At 40.2% G+C, this 23,626-nt stretch overlaps 1 protein-coding gene across 12 annotated transcripts in view; it reads left to right on the top strand.

Annotated features, from left to right (window-relative positions):
* FAM13A (family with sequence similarity 13 member A) overlaps positions 1-23,626 on the top strand; it is a 348,053-nt gene that overhangs the window by 300,135 nt on the left and 24,292 nt on the right. For 10 of the 12 annotated variants that reach the window (XM_086704594.1, XM_086704588.1, XM_086704591.1 and 7 more), the window contains 4 exons: positions 12,522-12,617; positions 15,044-15,127; positions 20,427-20,623; positions 21,192-21,293. In XM_086704594.1, coding sequence (XP_086560720.1) covers positions 12,522-12,617; positions 15,044-15,127; positions 20,427-20,623; positions 21,192-21,293 — 479 coding nt within the window. The remainder of the gene's footprint in view (positions 1-12,521; positions 12,618-15,043; positions 15,128-20,426; positions 20,624-21,191; positions 21,294-23,626) is intronic. The other 2 variants (XM_086704590.1, XM_086704593.1) reach the window with 1 other exon arrangement.

Raw genomic sequence — 23,626 nt, forward strand, 5'->3', positions numbered from 1 at the left:
GCATTTGAAGAGATTTGTTATTCAGCAAGCATGTTTATTGCATGTTTGTTGTGAGTCCTGGGAGAGACTGTGGCCCAATAGGCTTCTGCTTTATTCCTTAAGGAACTTGTAATCAGATATCCTTGTCAGTTACTCCTAGCGACCTTCTGTTAAGAGTGTTGCCAAGAACCCAACAAAACAAGTTCTTAAGAGCAGGTGTTAAAGAAGCATGAAGTTTATATTCCCAGAGGATTTTTATATAGCCAAAATGCATAGACCTCTTCTGCAGCCACAGCCCTGGCTATGTAACAGAGATGGTATTTTCATGTAAAATACACTCTTTTGAATAAAGACTTGTTTCCAGACTGGAATTGCACTAGACTCTAAGATCTGTAAGGACAGGAATTCTGGGTTTTGTTCACCGAGCAGTGCACCTGGTCCTCAGCATCTAGCACAGAGACCTGATACATACCGTGTGCCCAATGAACTGTCTATAGATTGCATCCTCCATGGTATTTTGGTTCTGGATTTATCAGGTTTAAATTAAAAAAAAAAAAAAGCTGGAGCTGCTGCTGATTGATTTTGCTGGCCTGTCCCAACAGTGGAAAAATACTGGTGCTCTGGGATAATGGTTCTGTTTCAAGTCAAGTTTTGTTTTGGATTTTTTAAAGGCATTGAATCAAATAGTAAATGCACTGGAGCTCAGATATATTGTGAAACTTTGTCCTTTTCTCCTGGAGGACTCAGCACTTGTAGAAGTGAAACTGAAATCCTTCTAGAAGAGAGAGACCCCTTCTCCACGGTCGGCTCAGAGGCTTTTAAGTACAGCTCTCCTCATGGCCGACAGGTGGGCAGGACTCGCGTGCTTTCCTTCTCCAGCGTTCCTTCTCTGCTTGTGGTGTATATTTACATACGACATTGATAGACTCCTTTAAAGACTTCCTTGCCTGAGGCCTGAGATCTCTCAGCTGCTTTCTCCTCCTAATCTTTACTGCCACTTCAGGCGCTTGTGTGCCAGATGTTTGTTGCTCAGAGTTGGGCACAGATCCTCTCATTCTGCCTGGCCTGAGGCCATGTACAGGGACTGGGATGGGAAGACCTAGATTCAGAACCCAGCCCTACTGAGACCAGCTCTGTTGGCTTTGAGCTACTGTGGTAACCTCAGAGATGTCTGTTCTAGGTTGTCATGGAGACTGGCTGACAGACACACATGCACACATTTACCTGTGGGCTGTCTGGCCTGAGTAGTGGGACACAGTGGCTTGGTAGCAGATTTGAGGGTGCCCAATCAATGATGTTTTCACTTTTGCTACAAGTATATGTTCTGCTGTCTATGGCCTACTTCTTATTAAATGATGGAACCAGGAGAAAGAACACAAATTTTTTTTAGCACTCTTATCATTAGGAATGTGAAATCTTAGATCTTGGCCCTGCTTTGTTATTCCCTTTTCTTTCATGGTTTTTTTAGATGTTGGAAAAACACCCTTTTGGGTCCAGATTTTAGCATCTCATAGGGCAGGAAACAAGTGCTCTAGAACATTGAGTGGCATTAGTTGCTGGTTCTCAGTCAGACTGTCTGCCTCCCTCTGGAACATGATGCTCCAGCCTCCTCACAAAAAGCAGAGTTCATTTGATATCTGGCCAGTGTGAATATCAAAGAGTGAACTTTTCATTCTTAGATCTGTGATGTTACCGTGGACCCTGAACTGTAAATACCATTTGGGCAAACTCTTCTTAGAAGAAAAATACATGTATTTCCAGAGCTAAACTTTCATTCCAAATCCTAGCTGTTGTTGGTTTTTTTTGTTTTGTTTTGTTTTGTTTTTCGTTTGTTTGTTGTTGTGGGTTTGTGGCTTTTTTGCTTTTTGGGGGGTTTTTTTCTGTTTTTTAGAAAAGCAGGTGCTCAAAGCTCATGGGTTTTTGCTGAGTCTACAAATTCTGATTTGAAAGGACAACGAATATCAAAATCACAGACCAAAACAGTTGTCTGCTGCTTTGTAGATTTTTTTAAACAAGGCTGTTTGCTTTAACGGCGCACTCTACAGATTGACATGTGTATGAAAAACAAAAACACACTCATTTACATAAATCTCTATTAATTATTAGGAAAGCATGTCCTTTTTAACATTTAAGGACCAGTCTCATCGAAGTCCATGTCACAGGAAGTACAACACATAACTATACGTCACTGTATTACCTTTGCCAACCATACCTTTATGGTAATGTAGAGGGGAAGGAAGGAGTTGCTTTCTCAGAACTTCTAGTTTCTTCTTGACGCTCTTCCTCATCAGTAGATTTTAATGTTGTATTTTAATACCTTGGGAACTAACATGGCCCTAAACACACTATGTTCAAATTTAAATGCAAACTCTGAAGCTTTATGTAAATACTTCCCTCTGGTTATCTGGTTATCTGCTGTTCAGGACTATCTTCTCTTTGCACAGTCTACCATTTTTTTATCAATTAGTTTAACTTTATATATATATTAACATATATATATGCATATATATGTGTGTGTGTGTGTGTGTGTGTATAATTTATTGTCAAAATGGTTTCCATACAACACCCAGTGCTCATACCAACAGGTGCCCTCCTCAATGCCCATCACCCAGCCTCCCCCCCCCCACCCCCCATCAACCCTCAGTTTGTTCTCAGTATTTAAGAGTCTCTTATGGTTTCCTTCCTTCCCTCTCTATAACTTTTCCCCCCTTCCCCTCCCCTCTGGTATTCTGTTAAGTTTCTCAGGATCCATATATGAGTGAAAATATACAGTATGTCTTTCTCTGCCTGACTTATTTCACTTAGCATAATACTCTCCAGTTCCATCCATGTTGCTACAAATGGCCAGATTTCATTCTTTCTCATTGCCAAATAATATTCTATTGTATATATAAACCACATGTTCTTTATCCATTTGTCACTTTATGGACATTTAGGCTCTTTCCATAATTTGTCTATTGTTGAAAGTGCCGCTATAAACATTGGGGTACAAGTACCCCTATTATGCATCAGCACTCCTGTATCCCTTGGGTAAATTCCTATTGCTGGGTCATAGGGTAGATCTATTTTTAATTTTTTGAGGAACCTGCAAACTGTTTTCCAGAGCGACTGCACCAGTTTGCATCCCCACCAACCGTGCAAGAGGGTTCCCGTTTCTCCACATCCTCTTTAGCATCTATAGTCTCCTGATTTGTTCATTTTAGCCACTCTGACTGGCATGAGGTGGTATCTCAGTGTGGTTTTGATTTGTATTTCCCTGATGAGGAGTGATGGTGAGCATCTTTTCATGTGCCTGTTGGCCATCTGGATGTCTTCTTTAGAGAAGTGTCTATTCATGTCCTCTGCCCATTTCTTCACTGGATTATTTGTTTTTTGGGTGTGGAGTTTGGTCAGTTCTTTATAAATTTTGGATACTAGCCCTTTATCAGATATGTCATTTGCAAATATCTTTTCCCATTCCGTTGGTTGCCTTTTAGTTTTGTTGATTGTTTCCTTTGCAGTGCAGAAGCTTTTTATCTTCATGAGGTCCCAATAGTTCACTTTTGCTTTTAATTCCCTTGCCTTTGGAGATGTGTCAAGTAAGAAATTGCTGCAGATGAGATCAGAGAGGTTTTTTCCTGCTTTCTGCTCTAGGGTTTTGATGGTTTCCTGTCTCACATCCAGGTCCTTCATCCATTTTGCGTTTATTTTTGTGAATGGTGTAAGAAAGTGGTCTAGTTTCATTCTTCTGCATGTTGCTGTCCAGTTCTCCCAGCACCATTTGTTAAAGAGACTGTCTTTTTTCCATTGGATTCTTTCCTGCTTTGTCAAAGATTATTTGGCCATACTTTTGTGTGTCCAGTTCTGGAGTCTCTATTCTATTCCATTGGTCTATGTGTCTGTTTTTGTGCCAATACCATGCTGTCTTGATGATTACAGCTTTGTAGTAGAGGCTAAAGTCTGGGATTGTGATACCTTCTGCTTTGTTTTTTTTTTTTTTTCTTCCATTATTACTTTGGCTATTCGGGGTCTTTTGTGGTTCCATACAAATTTCAGGATTGCTTATTCTAGCTTCGAGATGAATGCTGGTGCAATTTTGATTGGGATTGCATTGATTGTGTAGATTGCTTTGGGTAGTATTGACATTTTAACAATATTTATAATTCCAATCCATGAGCACGGAGTGTTTTTCCATTTCTTTGTATCTTCTTCAATTTCCTTCATAAGCTTTCTATAATTTTCAGCATACAGATCTTTCACATCTTTGGTTAGGTTTATTCCTAGGTGTTTTATGCTTCTTGGTGCAATTGTGAATGGGATCAGTTTCTTTATTTGTCTTTCTGTTGCTTCATTATAGGTTTATAAAAATACAACTGATTTCTGTACATTAATTTTGTATCCTGTAACTTTGCTGAATTCATGTATCAGTTCTAGACTTTTGGTGGAGTCTGTTGGATTTTCCATGTATAGAATCATGTCATCTGCAAAAAGTGAAAGCTTGACATCATCTTTGCCAATTTTGATGCCTTTGATTTCCTTTTGTTGTCTGATTGCTGATGCCAGAACTTCCAACACTATGTTAAACAACAGCGGTGAGAATGGACATCCCTGTCATGTTCCTGATCTCAGGGAGAAAGCTCTCAGTTTTTCCCCATTGAGGAGGATATTAGCTGTGGGCTTTTCATAAATGGCTTCTATGATGTTTAAGTATGTTCCTTCTATCCTGACACTCTCGAGGGTCTTTATTAAGAAAGGGTGCTGTATTTTGTCAAATGCTTTTTCTGCTTCTATTGATAGGATCATATGGTTTCCATCCTTTCTTTTATTAATGTGATATGTCACATCAATTTGTGAGTACTGAGCCGGTCCTACAGCCCAGGAATGAATCCCACTTGATCATGGTGAATAATACTTTTTATATGCTGTTGAATTCGATTTGCTAGTATCTTGTTGAGAATTTTTGCATCCATGTTCATCAGGGATATTGGCCTGTAATTCTCCTTTTTTGTGGGGTCTCTGTCTGGTTTGTGAATCAAGGTAATGCTGGCTTCATAGAATGAGTCTGGAAGTTTTCCTTCCATTTCTGTTTTTTGGAACAGCTTGAGAAGGATAGGTATTAACTCTGCTTTAAATGTCTGGTAGAATTCCCCTGGGAAGCCATCTGGCCCAGGACTCTTATTTGTTGGGAGATTTTTGATAACTGGTTCAATTTCTTCGGTGGTTATGGGTCTGTTCAAATTTACTTCTTCCCGTTTGGGTTTTGGTAGTGTGTGGGTGCTTTGGAATTTGTCCATTTCTTCCAGGTTGTCCAGTTTGTTGGCATATAATTTTTCATAGTATTCCCTGATAATTGCTTGTATTTCTGAGGGATTGGTTGTGATAATTCCATTTTCATTCATGATTTTATCTATTTGGGTCATCTCCCTTTTCTTTTTGAGAAGCATGGCTAGAGGTTTATCAATTTTGTTTATTTTTTCAAAAAAAAAACTCTTGATTTCATTGATCTGCTCTACTGTTTTTTTTAGATTCTATATTGTTTATTTCTGCTCTGACCTTTATTATTTTTCTTCTGCTGCTGGGTTTAGGCTGCTTTTGCTGTTCTGCTATGATTTCCTTTAGGTGTGCTGTCAGATTTTGTAGTTGGGATTTTTCTTATTTCTTGAGATAGGCCTGGATTGCAATGTATTTTCCTTTCAGGACTGCCTTCGCTGCATCCCAAAGCATTTGGATGGTTGTGTTTTCATTTTCATTTGTTTCCATATGATTTTTAATTTCTTCTTTAATGCCTGGTTGACCCATTCATTCTTTGGTAGGGTGTTCTTTAACCTCCATGCTTTTGGAGGTTTTCCAGACTTTTTCCTGTGGTTGATTTCAAGCTTCATAGCATTGTGATGTGAAAGCATGCATGGTATGATCTCAATTCTTTTATACTTATGAAGGGCTGTTTTGTGACCCGGTATGTTATCTATCTTGGAGAATGTTCCACATGCACTGGAGAAGAAAGTATATTCCATTGCTTTGGGATGCAGAGTTCTAAATATGTCTGTCAAGTCCATCTGATCCAATATATCATTCAGGGCCCTGTTTATTTATTCTCTGTCTAGATGTTCTATCCATTGTTGTAAGTGGAGTATCAAAGTCTCCTGCAGTTACCACATTCTTATCAATAAGGTTGCTTATGTTTGTGATTAATTGTTTTACATATTTGGGGGCTTCTGAATTCAGTATGTAGACGTTTAAAATTGTTAGCTCTTCCTGATGGATAGATCCTGTAATTATTATATAATGGTCTTCTTCATCTCTTGTTACAGCCTTTAAAGTCTAGTTTGTCTGATATAAGTATGGCTACCCCAGCTTTCTTTTGACTTCCAGTAGCATGATAGATAGTTCTCCATCCCCTCACTTTCAATCTGAAGGTGTCCTCAGGTCTAAAATGAGTCTCTTGTAGACAGCAAATAGATGGGTCTTGTTTCTTTATCCATTCTGAAACTGTGTCTTTTGGTTGGAGCATTTAGTCCTTTTACAATCAGTGTTATTAGTGAAAGATATGGGTTTAGAGTCATTGTGGTATCTGTAGATTTCATGCTTGTAGGGATGTCTCTGGTAATTTGTGGTCCTTGCAACACTTCACTCACAGAGTCCCCCTTAGGATCTCTTGTAGGGCTGGTTTAGTGGTGATGAATTCCTTCAGTTTTTGTTTGTTTGGGAAAACCTTTATCTCTCCTTCTATTCTGAATGACAGACTTGCTGGGTAAAGGATTCTCAGCTGCATATTTTTCCTGTTCATCACATTGAAGATTTTCTGCCATTCCTTTTTGGCCTGCCAAGTTTTAGTAGATAGGTTTGCTAATACCCTTATGTGTCTATCTTTGTATGGTAAGGCCCGTTTATCCCTAACTGCTTTCAGAATTCTCTCTTTATCCTTGTATTTTGCCAGTTTCACTATGATATGTTGTGCAGAAGATCGACTCAAGTTACGTCTGAAGGGAGTTCTCTGTGCCTCTTAGATTTTAATGCCTGTTTCCTTCCTCAGATCAGGGAGGTTCTCAGCTATGATTTGTTCAAGTACACCTTCAGCCCCTTTCTCTCTTCTTCTTCTTCTGTAATTCCTATGATACAGATATTGTTCCATTTGATTGCATCACATAGTTCTCTAATTCTCCCCTCCTACTCCTGGATTTATTTGTCTCTCTTTTTCTCAGCTTCCTCCTTTTCCATAATTTTATCTTCTAATTCACCTATTCTCCCCTCTGTCTCCTCAATCTGTGCTATGGCCGCCTCCATTTTATTTTGCACCTCATTTATAGCATTTTTAGCTCCTCATGACTATATTTTAGTCCCTTGATCTCTGTAGCAATAGATTCTCTGCTGTCCTCTATACTTTTTTCAAGCCTAGCAATTAATTTTATGACTATTATTCTAAATTCTTGTTCTGTTATATTGCTTAAATAGTTTTTGATCAGTTCGTTAGCTGTCTCTACTTCCTAGAATTTCTTTTGAGGAGAGTTCTTCTGTTTCATCATTTTGGCTAGTTTTCTGCCCCTTATGCATTTTAAAAGCTTGTTGTGTGCTCTGTACCTGTGAGCACTGCTATATTAAAGGAGGGTCATATACTGTCCAGGGCCTGGCCCTTCAGGAGGTGTTTTTTCAGAGATTGTTACTTGCTCTCTGTTGTTGTGACTTTGGTTATTTTATTGCCCTACTCGTAGTGCTATTTTGGACCCTCCATCAGGTGTGCTTTGATTTGTTCCTTGGAGTAGCCCATCAATCCACTTGATCTGCACGTAAATCCTGATCTGGATCTTGCCAAAGTTGGCCATTGCCATCAGTTCATGGCACAGTCCACCACTTTTACCTGATAATAAAGAGGAAACAGTTGCCATTTTCTGAGTTGATGGGCCAATATGCAATAGTTCTAAGAATCCATGTCATTTGTCTTCTCCTGCCAGTAGTTTTATGACTCAGAGGTATCCCTCTACACACAAATTCAAATCACTTGTTTTACTAAGAAGATTTTTAGGTGGCACAGTGCTTCTGTGCTACTGTTGATAGCTAGAGGTCTTGTGAACTCAATACAGGCAGAGCTCTGAGCTTGGAAGGCAGAATTCTTTATATTCAGAAGACAACTTGGTCAAGCCCTGTTAGAGGAAAATGCTTCACTGTGACATTTTTAGTATGTCTTAACCATGTTAAGTTTCTACTTTACTTCACATCTTGCTCATATGTGAATGGAAACAAAACTGGGCTGGGAGTCAGTAAACCTGAGTTCTTGACCCAGATCTACTGCCTTGGGCAAGTCATTACCCTCTCAGTGCTTAGTTTCATCATATGAAAAAACAAGGCTCGTCTAGCTCTAACATGCCATGGTTCTAGTTCTATCTTTATCTTCAAATTAAAAGCATCAATCATTTTCTCTTTGACCTTTGTTGTGTTGTGCAGGTAACAGACCCCAAATGGGTATTTCTATAGGGAAGTTTTATCTGAGGCTAAGACAAAAACCATCACAAAAGATAAAGGCAGGCAAATGCAGTTGTCTCATCAGGTCTTTGTAATTTCTGTCCAAGACTTTCCTCTACTTAAATGTGGATTAATTATTGTCTGGTGTTCCCATGGTACCTGGAAATATTATCTGACACTTTACAGAGCAACCAAATAAAGTGGTAAGAGACCAGTAAATGAAGATTTCTTTTAATCAAAAACAAAGACAGAATGGGAGGAGCTGCCTTCCCCCATTAGATGTTTGTATCTAGGTTTTTACGTTGTCCTGATTTGTGTGCAAAATACATCTCTGTAGTAACCCTTTTCCCACACACTGGAAAGCCATTCACAGCTACCACCTAAATGAAAATCTAATCAAGGTTTGAGGCAAGAGGAATGAAAGTATTATAGAAAATACCATGTATTACATGCTTAGCCTAAAGTTATCTTCAAGCAACTGTACATCATAAAGATTTTCTAATCTGAATTCTACAGTTTACCAATCAGGAAACCGGGGCTCAGAGAACTTTATTGGCTCATTTAAAGGCCAGAACCAAGAACTGGGTCAATAACAGAATCTCCAAGCAGCCCATGATTCAAGAATAAGAGACATTGACTTCCAAACAGTTTTCCCATGGTCCATTTAATATCAGCTGACCCTTTTTTAGCAGTTCAGCCAAGGCCCTGCTTTGTTTATGTAACTGTTGGTTAGATTTTGGCTCATCTAACAAATCCACTACTGATAATTGCATGTGACATGGCTTTATGGTGAGTGAAAATTGTATTAACTTAGGAGTATCACCAAGCCTTTGTCTTCAGAGATATTTCATGAAAATAATTCTGGTGTAAACCAAGTAGTATCAGTTCTTTCCATCCGTCAGACTTAAAGATATTTAATATTTTAAATTTGCCATAGCTGACTGGTTTTACCAGATAAGTCTCCTTCTAAAATCCAGACTGTCCTCTAAAATCCAAAGATGTTTATGCCAAGCAACAAGTAATAGGATGCAAGTCCACAATGGGGAAATGCTAGCTCCTTATGATTATTTTTGGTTTGTCTTTTGGTCACTAAACTATTGTTTATCTTGCACAGTATTTCTCCACATGTTATGTGGTGACAATTAGGATGTGCCTTAACCTCATCTGCAACACATTTAATGGATACATCTTGTATTTAAAAAGTGATTCCATGTGTTCCAGTCCTAAATTTTGTCATTCTACACGTGAGATTGTACAAGTCATTCCATTTCTACTCCTCAGACTTATCTGTGGCTGTTGTTCAACTCTTACTGAAGTATGACATAAATACAGAAAGGAATGGAAATTATAAATACATATTTTGATGCAGTTTCACAAAGTAAACAAGTCCAGGTAACCAGCATCGAGAAACAAATGTTGCTGATCCTCTGAAAACCCTGCTCCCAGCCCCTTCCAGTCCTTACCATGACCTCCACTGCATGAAGGAAAACCATCATCTTGACTTCTAACTCTGTAGATTCTACTTGCTTATTTTTGAACTTACAGAAGTAGAATGTTACAGTATGTATTCTTTAGTGTCTGGCTTATTTTACTTGGGTTTATTTTTGTGAGATCAATGCACAATGCTACCTGTAGCTGTGGCTCATTCATCCTCATTCTGTATAGTATTCAGTTTGGGGAACATACCTTATCCATCCCGTTGTTAGCCATATGGATGGTTTCCAAGTGCTGCTGTGAACATAATTCTGTATGGCTTTTGGTGAGCTTAAGGCCACAGTTGTTTGGTATATACTTAAGAGTGGAACTGAGGAGGGGCGCCTGGGTGGCTCATTCAGTTGAGCGTCCATCTTCGGCTCAGGTGATGATCTCGCGGTTCGTGGGTTCGGGCCCCGCGTCGGGCTCTGTGCTGACAGCTCAGAGCCCGGAGCCTGCTTCAGGTTCTGTGTCTGCTTCAGATTCTGTGTCTCCCTCTCTCTGCCCCTCCCATGCTCATGCTCTGTCTCTCTCTGTCTCAAAAATAAATAAACATTAAAAAAAAAAAGAGTGGAACTGAGGAGTCCTATGTCCAGCCTTAGTAGACACTGCCACATAGTTGTCCAGAGTGTTCCACTCTTCACAGCAGTGAAGGAGAGTTCAGTTCTTCAGCATTCTTGCTGATGCTTGGCACTGTCTGTCCTTTCATGTTAGCCGTTGTGGTACATGCGTCCAGTAGTAACATCCATAGTTTGATCCTTAGACTTTCTTGTGTAAAATGATGTCTGTATTCCCTTTCTTTTTTGACAATCATCTGTGAAATAAAAATTTTAAAACTCCTTTTGATATGGTAACAAGAAATAGGAAAATTCCATTTGACTCTTAACATTGTGACATTAGGAAGACAAATAGAAAAGATTATTTAGTGCTCTGAATAGAATATAAGTCCACAAGATGTTTTTGCATAATGGCAGGATCCTATCCTGACACATGAAGTTTGTCCAAAGTCTACTTATTGTTGACCACTTTGAGAAAGGCAAAAATAAAAGGTTACAAAGGAGTGACCCATTCATGCATAATCCACAGTTGTCTTCAAAGCTGGAGGCCCAAAAGGCCCATTAGAGAAATGGTCACAGCTAATGCTATTTGCCCTTCCTTACCTCTGTAACTCATTCCTTATGTGTGCACCGAAATAAAGCACAGAAGACAAATAGCAGACTCAAAACAAAGATACTTAATCCCTTTGGCCATTTCAGTAAACAAGTGAACTGCATACATACCTATACATTTTGCATACATATTTATGTTTTAAATGTTCACTCATTTTGCAGATATTCATGTAATATTTCTGTTATGTCAGGCACTGACATAGTTTCCAGGGATACAAAACACAAACACCTGCTCTCAAGGGCCTTACAGTCTTAAAAAGGAGACAGATGTGCCAACACATAGTTACTATAGGGTATAAAATGTGTCATCCACAGATCTGCTCTAACAAAATACCATAGACGAGTGCCTTATAAACAACAAAAGTTTATTTCTCACAGTTGTAGAGGCTGGGAAGTCCAAGATCAAGGCACTGTTAGATTCAGTGTCTGGTGAGGGCTCTTTCCTGGTTCACCAACAGCCATTCTCTTACTGTCCTCACTTAGAAGACGGGGCAAGGGAGCTCTCTTTTTTAAGGGCACTAATCCCATTCATGAGGGTTCCACCCTTACCTAATCACCTCCAAATGTCCCAACTGCTTAATGCCATTACATGGGGGATTATGTTTCAGTAAAGGAGGTTGGCAGAGACATGCACATTCAGTCTATAGCACAGCATGTGTGAAGTTACAAAGTATACACAGGGTGCAGTAGGTGACACACAGGTGAATGAGCAGGTGTCCCAGAATGGGGGATGTTGGAAGATGCTGCACGGGGGAGGTGGCTCTTGATCTGGAACCTGCCAAACCAAGAAGCAGGGAGGCAGCCTTTGCAGGGCATACAGGACCAGGCGGAGAGGTAGGAGACAGCCTAGTTTATCTCTGAAGCTTGAGGTGTGACAGAAGAAGAGAAGCAGCAAATGATGAAAGGCTTCTAGTACCAAACCCCAGGGAGTTGAGTGTCATCCGCCCCCCCCCCCCCCCCCCCCCGCCGCCACTGCCTGAAGGGGCTGTTCTTTAAACATTTGTGAGCACCCTGCCAGATTTTAGGGCTATGGGGAGGAGTCAGTCCATGCAGTCTTGCAGCAGCAGATATTCCTTGAATACCTACTGTTCGCCAGAACCTTGTCCTTAAAAACAACTTCATGGGGAGAGAAACATGTAAAAAAAAAAAAAAAATGGATTACAGAGCTGCACCGTAAGTATTATAGAAATACATGCTTTCTTCTTCCCTGAACCTGAATCACCTGGGAATTCTGGTCATAGCTTTGATTGAGGAAAAGCAGTGCTGCTGATTTCCAAAGGTCTGCAACTAAAGTCTATATTTTAAACATTCACTGGCTGAAAAATATTATTAGTTTAAGTTCATTTTGCAAGAATGGCGAGAGCGGAGTTGAATCATCTGTATTTCCCCCAGGCCCTGAGCTTGAGCTGCTGACAGCCTGACCACCAGAGGCAGGCTTCTCAGCTGCGTCGCTCTTGCTTTCAGGTAACCAAGAACGAACGTCAGGTCATGAAGCCGCTGTATGACAGATACCGGCTGGTCAAACAGATCCTGTCCAGAGCCAACACCATACCCATCATTGTGAGTACGGCGCCTTTCTGTGGTTGATTGCCTGCTGGAATGGGCCCTGGCTATATTAAGAGAGCCCTAACCTGCCTTCTCATTAAAGAGTAGTCTTTCATAGTTAAAACCTGTCATTAATATTTATGGTTCATAAGCTTGAGGAGTGAAGGATTTATCACAGACTACTGAGGCTATATTTGCCAAAAATGACCAAATGTGAAGCTGATAGAGTTTTGTTTTCTTTTGGGCGGCATGCTTTGACGTATACATCGATCTGACTCATGCTGGGTGGACCGCCTACCCCTTTCCTCAGAGACAGAGTGCCAGCAGGACAGGCCTGTGGTTTCTCTAGGCCTCTGCAGTCCACAGACCTCTCTGTCCCAAGGGCCCACTGTTAATAATCATCTCTCTCCCTCCAAGCGAGGGATAGCCCCCTTGGGAATCCTATCCAGGGAGAAATCCTCTAAGGAACTCAAGAGAGCCTCCTTTTTTTGGAGGCTGCAGCCAAGCGTGAGGTAGAAGAAAAGGGAAGGAGACCACCATCCTCTGACTTATGCATAACGGCTTTTGGCCAAAGAAGGGACGGGAAGCTTGCTGTCAGCTCTGGAAAGGCCTGTCAGGCGCTGGCCAGCTAGCCCTCCTCCCATATTCCAGTCTTGGCTTTTCCACCCAGCTTATGCGTGAGCGTTAATGCCCTGTCCTTCTCTTGGGGAATCACTTGCCTCTGTCCCAGTGCACTCCTCTCCAGGAATATTAGGGGCTTCCCCTGATGGCTTTCAAACATTTCAATCAGCAGACATGGCCTTGCTTTTATGTTGTTATTAAAATGCATGCTTACATTAGCTGCCTCTCTTCCATTCCTGCTTTAAACCTCTTTGTTTAGGGGCACCTGGGTGGCTCAGTCTGTTCAGAATCTCATTCTTGATTCCATCTCGGGTCATGATCCCGGAGTTGTGGGATTGAGCCCCGCATTGGACTCCACCCTGAGTATGAAGCCTGCTTGGGATTCTCTCTCTCTCTCTCTCTCTCTCTCTCCCCCCCTCCCTCCCTCCCTCCCTCCCTCCCTCTCTCTCTCCCTCTCTCCCTCCCCCCTCCCCCTCTCCCCCATTCATGCAGCCCCTCTCTCTCTAAAATAATTTTTTTACAAAAGTAAATCTCCTTGTTTTTTTCTTTCTTTTTTTTTCAATATTTTATTTTTAAGTAATCTCTGCACCCAACATAGAACTCAAACTCACAACCCTGAGATCAAGAGCCGCACACTCTGCCAACTGAGCCAGGCACCTTCCCTGTTTATTTCTTTTAAAAAAATTTTTTTAATGTTCATTATTTTTGAGAGAGAACCCATGAGTGGAGAAGGGGCAGAGAGAGAGGCGACACAGAATCTGAAGCAGCCTGAAGGAGGCTCCAGGCTCTGAGCTGTCAGCACAGAACCTGACATGCGGCTTGAACTCGTGAACCTCAAGATCATGACCTGAGCCGAAGTCAGACGCTTAACCAACTGAGCTGCCCAGGCAGCCCCTACTGACTCAGCCACCCAGGCGCCCCACCCTCCTTGTTTATTTCTAAGCCTGAGATATGATCTTTGTATTTCTTCTGACAGTGTACTTGTTCATAGGAATGAGGTTCCAGAGACTTTAGGCACGTACATTAGAAGAAAGCAACTTTTCGGGGCGCCTGGGTGGCGCAGTCAGTTAAGGGTCCGACTTCAGCCAGGTCACGATCTCGCGGTCGGTGAGTTCGAGCCCCGCGTCAGGCTCTGGGCTGATGGCTCAGAGCCTAGAGCCTGTTTCCGATTCTGTGTCTCCCTCTCTCTCTGCCCCTCCCCCGTTCATGCTCTGTCTCTCTCTGTCCCAAAAATAAATAAACGTTGAAAAAAAAAATTAAAAAAAAAAAAAAAAGAAGAAAGCTACTTTTCTAGGAATTTTTTGTGGAATAAATTAGTAAACTAACCAGTGAAAGGATTAAGTCTAAGGAGTTCTTTCATTCTCCAGTTAGGAGCCCTTAGTGCCCCTAAGTAAGTGTCCCTAAATAAGGTGAGTGTACAACAGGGAAGTCACACAACCTTTGAATCACCTGAGGGGCCTATGTTGTTCTACTTGAAGCTTGTAACAATTCTAGGGTTCCTGTACCTATTGCGATCAGGCAGCAGAGAGAGTGAGGAGCACACATTCCTCCTCAGGTTTGTTCTGCGTTCAGTTCACATACTCACATGCTATTCTTGCTCTAACGTGGCCTCCTTGGTTTGGGTTGTGGGCTCTGGAGCGAAGCACCAACTTGGACGAGAACTTTGGTTGTTTCTGGTTTTCCTGGGAATTTTTGGTGGGGAGGGTTTAGAGTATATAATTCGAAGGCAGTAATAAACCCTAGTGATTCAGAGGAAGCAGAGGCCTGGCGGGAAAGGGAGAGGGGTTCACAGTGTAACCAACTGTCACTGCCTGTCGCAGGGATCCCCCTCCAGCAAGCGGAGAAGCCCTTTGCTGCAGCCAATTATTGAGGGCGAAACTGCTTCCTTCTTCAAGGAGATAAAGGTGAGGACCTCCCGCTGCTCACCTCGTGCTGAATCCTTATCACTTTCCTGGCCTCCCTTCCTCTTGTGGACGCAGTGAGGTCATGCTTGGGCCCTCGGTGGTGGCTTCCTGTAGTGTGCCCTCAAAATCAGTAGTGCCCGGAACCACCTGTGATCTCTTACTGATACTGTGGTCGAGCTGATTTCCTTTATTGCATCTCATTCCCCTGCTTGTTTTGGTGTCTTATTTGTTGTTTGTTTTGTTTTTATTTTGCTTTTCGGGGATTTGGGGGGGGCGGGTTCACAATATTTTTTAGTTTTGTTTTTCCTCTCTTTGGAATGGATTTTCTGTATTCCAGAATCCTTTTTAATTAACTCATTGGGTAACTTCCACAGAAATCTTATTTACTGAGTTACTAGAAAACCCAAAATCAACTGGGGCAATACATATAGCATGCAACAAAATCTATCATTTTATAGACCGGTATCTTCCTTGTCTTTGACAGCTTGCTGGCACACTTTCACCCACTCTTCCTTCTTTTTTACTTTCCCCAAACACATTTAGTCCTCGGGGCTGATTGTATAATCTGCTCTTGATCTGGGAATATAGTACGATTGCCAGCAGTCACTGGAGTATATGCTCTGTTTTCTGCCCCCATAGTAATTATGGAGTTTATGCAGGTAATCCTTGTCTTCAGCGGCCGCTTTTGCTGGAGAGGGAGTACACTCTGTGCTCGCGGGTCTGTACATCTCTGTAGGGACCCAACTGGCCTGGACCAAGATCAGCCTCTTTCCTGGTTTTGTTTCCAGATAACTGGAACTGAACTGCCTTCTACAGGGCTCTAGAGATGAAAAGTCAGATTCAGTTTTGTTTTTGTTTTTGTTTTTGTTTTTGTTTTTTTAAATCAGTGATTGTATTTTAGCAGTTGTTTAAGTTGGAAAGGAATGTCAAACCCAAAGCAGAAGTGAGTTTCAGGAGTTTCACTTGTCATATTTCTGTGAAAGTTGCAGGCCTGAGGTGGTCATTTATTTACTGTAGTCAGGAAAGGTTATTACAGAATATGAGGGCCTCATTCCCATGAGGGACACCAGTTGAGAACTGCTCCATTGTCTTACCATGTCCTCATCATTATGATGGAAGGAAGGTACCAGAAGTTACACCATCTTCTCTCTTATTTATTCTATTCCTTTTCTTACTTCTTGGGGGCCTTAATTAAATACTTCATGGACCTAATTTGAAGGTATTAGGCAATGATTGTGCTCACTATTCATATTATTTTAAACAGACCTTGTTTTATGAAAATGCTCTAAACATAAAATTTAGGCAAATATGCTATATTATATTTTAAAAATTGGAGCTATTTTCTTACAATAAGATTTGATGTTGATGAAAGAAGACAAATTTTGTCTGGTAATTTCACACAAGAATGAAATCACCATCACTGAAGAAATTTGGGCAGTTGTGTGTATGAAAATTAGAAATTCTCTTAGAAGCACACCATAGAACTGTTACTAGATAAAAATGTGTTCTTTAATACATCCAAAATATGACAGTTAATAATTGCCTCACTAAATGAATGGAAGATATATCAATGATGACGGTCTCCCAAATCTTCTTGTTTGGCTTAGTTTATCTTTTTCACAAGTATAATTTGGCCATGGCTCTTCTCCTGGCCCATGTGGTGGTCAGAATTTCAGATAATTTTGCAATGCTTACATTGCTTTTGTAAATAGTGTTGTCTTTCGGTTCATTTTGTTCCAACTGGCCCAAATTATTAGCATGTGTTTGGATTGTACTAATTCTTGACAATTCTGATATAATTTAGAATTTGAGATGGGTGCAGATCAGAAGATTGTATCGATGTGGTTTCCTTAAAAACCACCCCTGGTTTTAAATGGTAGGAAACCAGCTGTGTATGACAAAGAGCCAGCTCAAGTTCTGGAGCCCAACATCTTCTAGCCCAAAAATCCTAGAGATAGTCTAGTCAGTTCTCCTTCCCAACATAAGAATTTCATTTAAAATTTATCTGACAGAATAGAGACACTATCTCTAAGAAGTGATTCCATCCTGAATCTTGAAAAGTTTACAACAATGGAGAAGTAAGGTCACTCATTCCATGGGCTAAGCTCCAATATTAGCTAAAAAGTGATTTTATAGTGTTAGTTTTATAATTATTATTGAAATACTAAAAAATAATATATAATGTGAAATTTCAGAATATAATAACTTTGATAACTATAAAAATGACTTAAAATTATAATATTCTTAGTTATTATTAATGTATGACTTTCTACTTAATAGGCTTAGTGTTGCCTTCTGGAACAATAAGGAATGAGCATAACTGCTTCTTCCTTAAGAGCCCGTCATGTCTTTACTGTCACCTCCCCTGTCTGCTCTCACCCACAGCCTGTGGAAGTTTTTTCTCCAAGTTCTTCTTCTTGTTCCTCATGTGATATGGGTCACCTCCCAGCCACCCACCGGTTCTGCTGTATACACACATACCAGTTTACCTAGAGCCCTCGGACTCACTGATACCCAGAACTGAACATTATTTTAGATATGATTTAGCCAGCAAGACAGTGGAGCAAGGACTGATCCTGATCTTTATCTGGACGGCCAGGGCCGTTCGTCCTACAACTCTATGCCTACATGACCGTCAATGTATTGTGAATTCGCTGTACTCTTTCTGGGCCACGTGCATTCAGCTTCCACACTGCAGACTTTTGGGGCCAGATAGCTTGTTGTCGTTGGGGGCTGGCCTCCATCCACCAGATGCCAGTCGTGCACTACTTCCACCCCCTTCCCAAAATGTCTCCAGACCTTGCCAAAGGTCCACTAGGGTCAAAATGACCCCCAGTTGAGAACCACTGCCTACGGCCCTATCTCACTGCTGATTTATGCAGTCCCCAGCTTGCTTTTCCTTGGATTGCTTGTCATTTACGTGTCCATCTTTTATTTTCTAACCTAAATTGTACCACCTTGAATTTTTTCGATTAGTTACTTATCACACTTCTATATACCAGGCTTGTGAAACTGATTAAATCTAGACATTTTATTCCAACATATCAGATATCCCTCCCTACTTTGTATTCTCTGTGCATTCTGTGAATATGCCTTTTGCGTCTTTATCCAAGTGATTGATAAATACTGAGTAAGGCTGGGTCCGGCAAAGGACCTGTTATAGACTTCCCTCCAGATTCATGCCACCCTGCATCATCACCCTGCATCAATTTTCACAATCAGCTCTCCTTTCGTAGATCAGCTCACCTCATTAATTATTGAAATCCAAATATTATGCCAGTCCTGTCAATAAAGGAAAAATGGTTATCCTAAAGGAGTCACTGTTGATCATGGATTCTTTTTCAGTCGTTCAGATGTTATCTAGTATTGATAACTTCTAGAATCTACCCAATGTGCACAAGGACCCTATGGTCTTACAATTTGAAGATCTAGGTTTATCATTTCTTTTTTTTTTTCCCCTATGATTTTCACAGCTTTACTGAGAATAGATCTATTCAGCTTCCTCTTTAAATGCTTTGAGTTCCCACTGTGTGCAAGACACATTCTCACCTTTTTAAGTTCTCTTAGGGCCTTGGGATGTAATTGATTAGGCCAAAACACCTGACTTTTATTCCTTACCTTCCTTGGGCTACAAGGCTATACTCTCCTCCAGTAATTTGTATTTTTCTTTTAAAACTGAATTACTAGACTGTTTGACAGACATTAATTAAGCACCTATGATATGCAGGCATTGGCTAGGCTCTAGGAACAGCAGTGAACAGACAGGCCCAAATCCTCGCCTCAGTGGAGTTTTCTGTCCAGTAGTTCCACCTGGTCCTTCCTCATCCAGGAGAGCAGGGGATGGGGGCAGGAGGTTGATCTGCACTGCCTCTGTGCCCCATGTAGCTTGCGAGGTCCATACGTTATCTCCATTAATTCTAAAAACTGCATAGGTGGGAATTGTTAACTTCCTTTCACAAAAAAAAGAGAAACTTTAAAATTATTAGTTTTAAAGTCACTTTGACACTATAAATTTAAAATCTTCTTTAATAATTTCAATTTTTAAAAATTAATAATGAGGCGTTTACTTCTAAGCAAAGAGATTGAAGATTTGACGTCACAGCAGAAGGGAATCTGAGAGAGCTACCTGGTTTTGACCAGTTTTATCTTCGTGCCTTCAGAGCAGTACTTTCATCATAGTTGTGCAATAGTCCTTTTTTTGTTTTTGTGTTTCCTGTTTATTTGTTTATTCACATTATTTCTCCTCAGAGGCAGTATTAGAAACATACCAAACTTTATGGTAAGGAAATCCACCCCTGGCAGTTTGCATACTTTGACCACCAATGTAACTACCCCCACCTCCTGCGATTAATTTGCTGGATTGCACTGAAGTCACCGGGTTCAACTCGAACCGCCGATGTTGTACTTGCTGTTGTTCACGTATCTGTGCTCTTAACCACTTCTTAAATTTTTCAGATCTTAGGATATCCTCTTCTGGTCTGACTGTACATTTTGGCAGTAAATTACTTCTTTTAAAATCTTTCACTTAGACTGATATCATTTCATCCTTAGATTTACATAGCTTTAAATTGGCACTAAGAAGCTGTGATTTGACTTCATTGTTTTTCTAATTGCATTGCCAAGACAGAGAATATCATGCTTTTCTGAGAATCTTGGATGCTAAAAAATACAGCCGCGTCCCTTGGAAGCTCCTTGAAAAAAATACTTGAGTTTATGACCCCAATGATGAGAACATAAATGGTTTGATCTTTTCAAAACTTTCTTAAAATTGTGTGCATCAAGCAACCACAAAATATGTTTTAATCTCAACTCTTAAACAGAAAGGCTGTATTGTTTAATTTCTCAAGATGTTCATAGCTTAATAAAAAACACATTTTCTGAGGTCCACAACTAAAGGAATCCTTAATGCACTGACTGCTGGTGGTGGATTTTGTTATGTGTTATCACAGAGCTGGGGATTTTTAGATTTTTTTTAACTGCAGTTGATTTGCGGTATAAATTACAATGGTGGTTCCTTCATATCCTCAGTCTTGACAAATGTTAATTGTGCCGTACACTAGTTTTTATAGTTTTATAGTTTTTCCCCCTACTGAGTGGCTGTGTTTAGTGTTTGTGTTATTTATTGTGTTCATATAGATGCTCAGTTATATATTGATAATGTGCATATATGTTGCTAAATGTAGATACAGAAGAAACTATATGCTGTCTGGATAATTAAATGGTCGTTACACGATACTTACAATGAAAGAGTGCCAGGAAAAGTAACCAGATTTTTATTGGGGTTGTTTTACATCTCCAGGAAGAAGATGAGGGCTCAGAAGATGACAGCAACACAAAGCCGGACTTCACAGTCACTCTGAAAACCGATTTCAGTGCACGTTGCTTCCTGGACCAATTTGAAGATGATGCTGATGGGTTTATTTCCCCAATGGATGATAAAATACCATCAAAATGCAGCCAAGACACCGGGCTTTCAAACCTCCATGCTGCTTCAATGTATGTATGTCATTTTGATGGTGGTGTTGAAATGTGTTGATGAGAATACCGTTTTTAAATAATTTAGCCTTTGTATTTAAATAAGTTGCCCTGGGGTACATCTGTGTAAATAGAATGGTGAGTTTTTTTCTTTTACTTCCAGCTCAGCATTTGTATTATTCTCCATTGCATGTTATTTGAGGCAGCATGCAAGATCTTACTTCAACAATCGGGGCTCTAGAATGGCACTCTGTGGTTCTGTGTTTTTCAACTCATCATTTAACATGTACCAAGCACAGATCTTTCTTTCAAAACAAAATGTGATAAAGTGCCATGGGCATTGACAAAACAAAAGTGATAAAGTGATAAGACTTCATAAGTAGCGGGAGCTTTGCGGGAGTCCGGGGAGCTCTATCTGGTTCAGGGGATAGGAAACCGCCATTTCTGCTGACCCTCAGCTCCCTTAACAGATTTTGCATTTCCATGCTTCCCCCCACTTCTCCACAACCCCTGTCAAATTGCACATTCATTATATCTATAACAATTCCAATTTAACCCAATTTTCTTGAAATTTTTCTGTCTCTCTCAGACCGGAACTCTTAGAACATCTTCAGGAAATGAGAGAACAAAAGAAAAGGATTCGAAAGAAACTTCGTGATTTTGAAGACAATTTTTTCAGACAAAATGGAAGGTAGTGCATGCTTCCTTTCCCCTCACTTCTCCCCCTCCACACACACACCCCTCTTTTGCTCCTGTCAGATTTATGCAGTGCTCCAAAGGTGGGAAGCCCTCTGCCTCCTCTCTGTAACCTAGTCCCTTGGTTTGCGCCCAGGGCCCCTGGCAGTTTACGGTGAGATGGTGAGGTCTGTATGATCCTTCAGCAAGAAATGCTCCTTGAATAGTATCCAAGACTGATGTAAATTCAGCTAACATCTATAAAACCTGTCACATCAAATTCTAATCTAAAAAGAGCAGCTTGAAGCTAAGTTTCCAGTTGACAGCACTGGTTTTTGGTTTGGGTTTGGTTTTGTCTTCATAAACTAGAAGGAGAAATAAGGAAAGGGCAATTCTAAACCTTGATGTTTTTAGGCTTATTTTAAAAGCAAAGGTGATTGTTGTCAGGTTTGAATGAAAAATAGACAAGAAGCTGTAAGTCCATGAGACTGACAGTATGCCTTTCTCTGGTGAGTTTCAAGACATGTTATAATCAGCCTTGTAGAGCATTATGCTAAGGAATAGCATCCCCTGTTTGCTAGTGACCACAGACAGCTCTTACTCAGGTCACAGCCTGAGACCGGGAAGGACAGGGAATGGATTTATTTGCCTCTCTTACATGGAAGTTCAGTTTTAACATTTTAAAATGATTTTATTTTCATCCAAATTATTTAAGCAATATAAATATAGTTTCCCTTTAAAAGGTCCCCTTTCATCCTTCTCAAAAGTGTTTGGAAGTAAAAGCACTGTAAACATCAACTTTGGCATTTAAAATGTATTCCAGGTCATTTCAGTTTATCATATAAATTTTGTATTTTTAGCGTCCCTGATTTGGATCTATGAATTTTTATACATAAATACTTGTTTTTCTTTCTCCATGCATTGTATGATATTTAGAAAACATAGACAAGCAGACAAAAGAAATAATATGCAAAATAATAACTGATGATAAACCAGAATTAATGTTTTTTCCATTCTTCTTTCTGAACATATTTTTGGTTTGTCTGTTTATCTTTTTTTTCCATGTAATTATAGTCACTTTATGCAGATATCCTGTTGAGGAGCTATATAAAATTATGTAAACTTCACAGGTTTTAAGCAAGTATAGTTAATGGGAATTTATAATAATCATACAAGTTTTTATGTATGTATGTATGTATGTATGTATGTAATTTCTACACCCAGTGTTGGGCTCAAACTCATGACCCTGAGACTGAGACCCCCATGCTCTTCCAACTGAGCCAGCCAGGTGCATTATCATACACGTTTAAAACTCTGACTTCAGATATCATTAAATCTGGTCCCATTATTTCATATCTGAGGACAGTGAAGCCCCTCAAAGAGCAGGGTGAAGTCAACTCTTAGATGGCTATTCCTTTCATTGCCTTCTGCTGAGAAGCCATCTAGAGCCCTTTTCTTGAACATGGCAGGGCATGAATCAATGAACTTTCAGTTCATTGAGCAAAATTATATAAGCCCCATGCTATCTACTTTCTTATATTTTTCTCTTTTTTTAATTTTTTTTTTTTTTTGAGACAGTGCAAGAGGGGGGCGGAGAGCAGAGAGAGAGGGAAAAAGAGAATCCTAAGCAGGCTCCACACAGAGCCTTATGTGGTGCTCAAACTCACAAACCTTGAGATCATGACCTGAGCCGAAACCAAGAATCAGTCGCTCAACCGACTGAGCCACCCAGGCGTCCCTGTTTTTCTCTTTAAGAAGAAAAGGAAGCCTGGTATTTGAATGTTTGACATGTGCATTTCAAAGTGAAATTAGAAGCAGCTGGGCTGTATTGCTCAGTGGTTGAGAATGTAGACGGCAGCACTATTTCATCAAGCTCTGGTGAGGGTTATATTAGATCATGGACACAGGGTACTTAGCACAGTTCCTGGCCTACAATAAGCTCTCAGTTAGTACTTGCACATATAAAAGGTATGCATATAAGATTCCTAGTAAACTATAAAGCTTTATTAGTATTATGTGATCCAATTGCTGAATTCCAAGACTGATTTTATAATCAGGATATTAACTCTGTGTTTTTAAACCTGTAAATTATGGGTATCCCAGTTGGTAATTAGAAACTTAATAGTTCGTTAGATGAAATCTATAAAAGTGAAAAGACATTTAAGTATAAATAAAGGATTTCAGTCTACAGAGACTCTTAATGCAAATTCATACACCAACATCAGAGAGAAAACATTTCTCGGTTTTTAGTCCTTCATATCATTCTGCAAGATGCCAGATTAACTACAAAAACTCAGTTGCACGGTGCCTTCTGGGGGAAGCTGTCTTTCGCTGATTGTCTAAGCCCAG

This window comes from Puma concolor, chromosome B1 (genome assembly GCF_028749965.1).
Source record: "Puma concolor isolate L17-30 chromosome B1, mPumCon1.1.hap2, whole genome shotgun sequence".
NCBI lineage: Eukaryota > Metazoa > Chordata > Mammalia > Carnivora > Felidae > Puma > Puma concolor.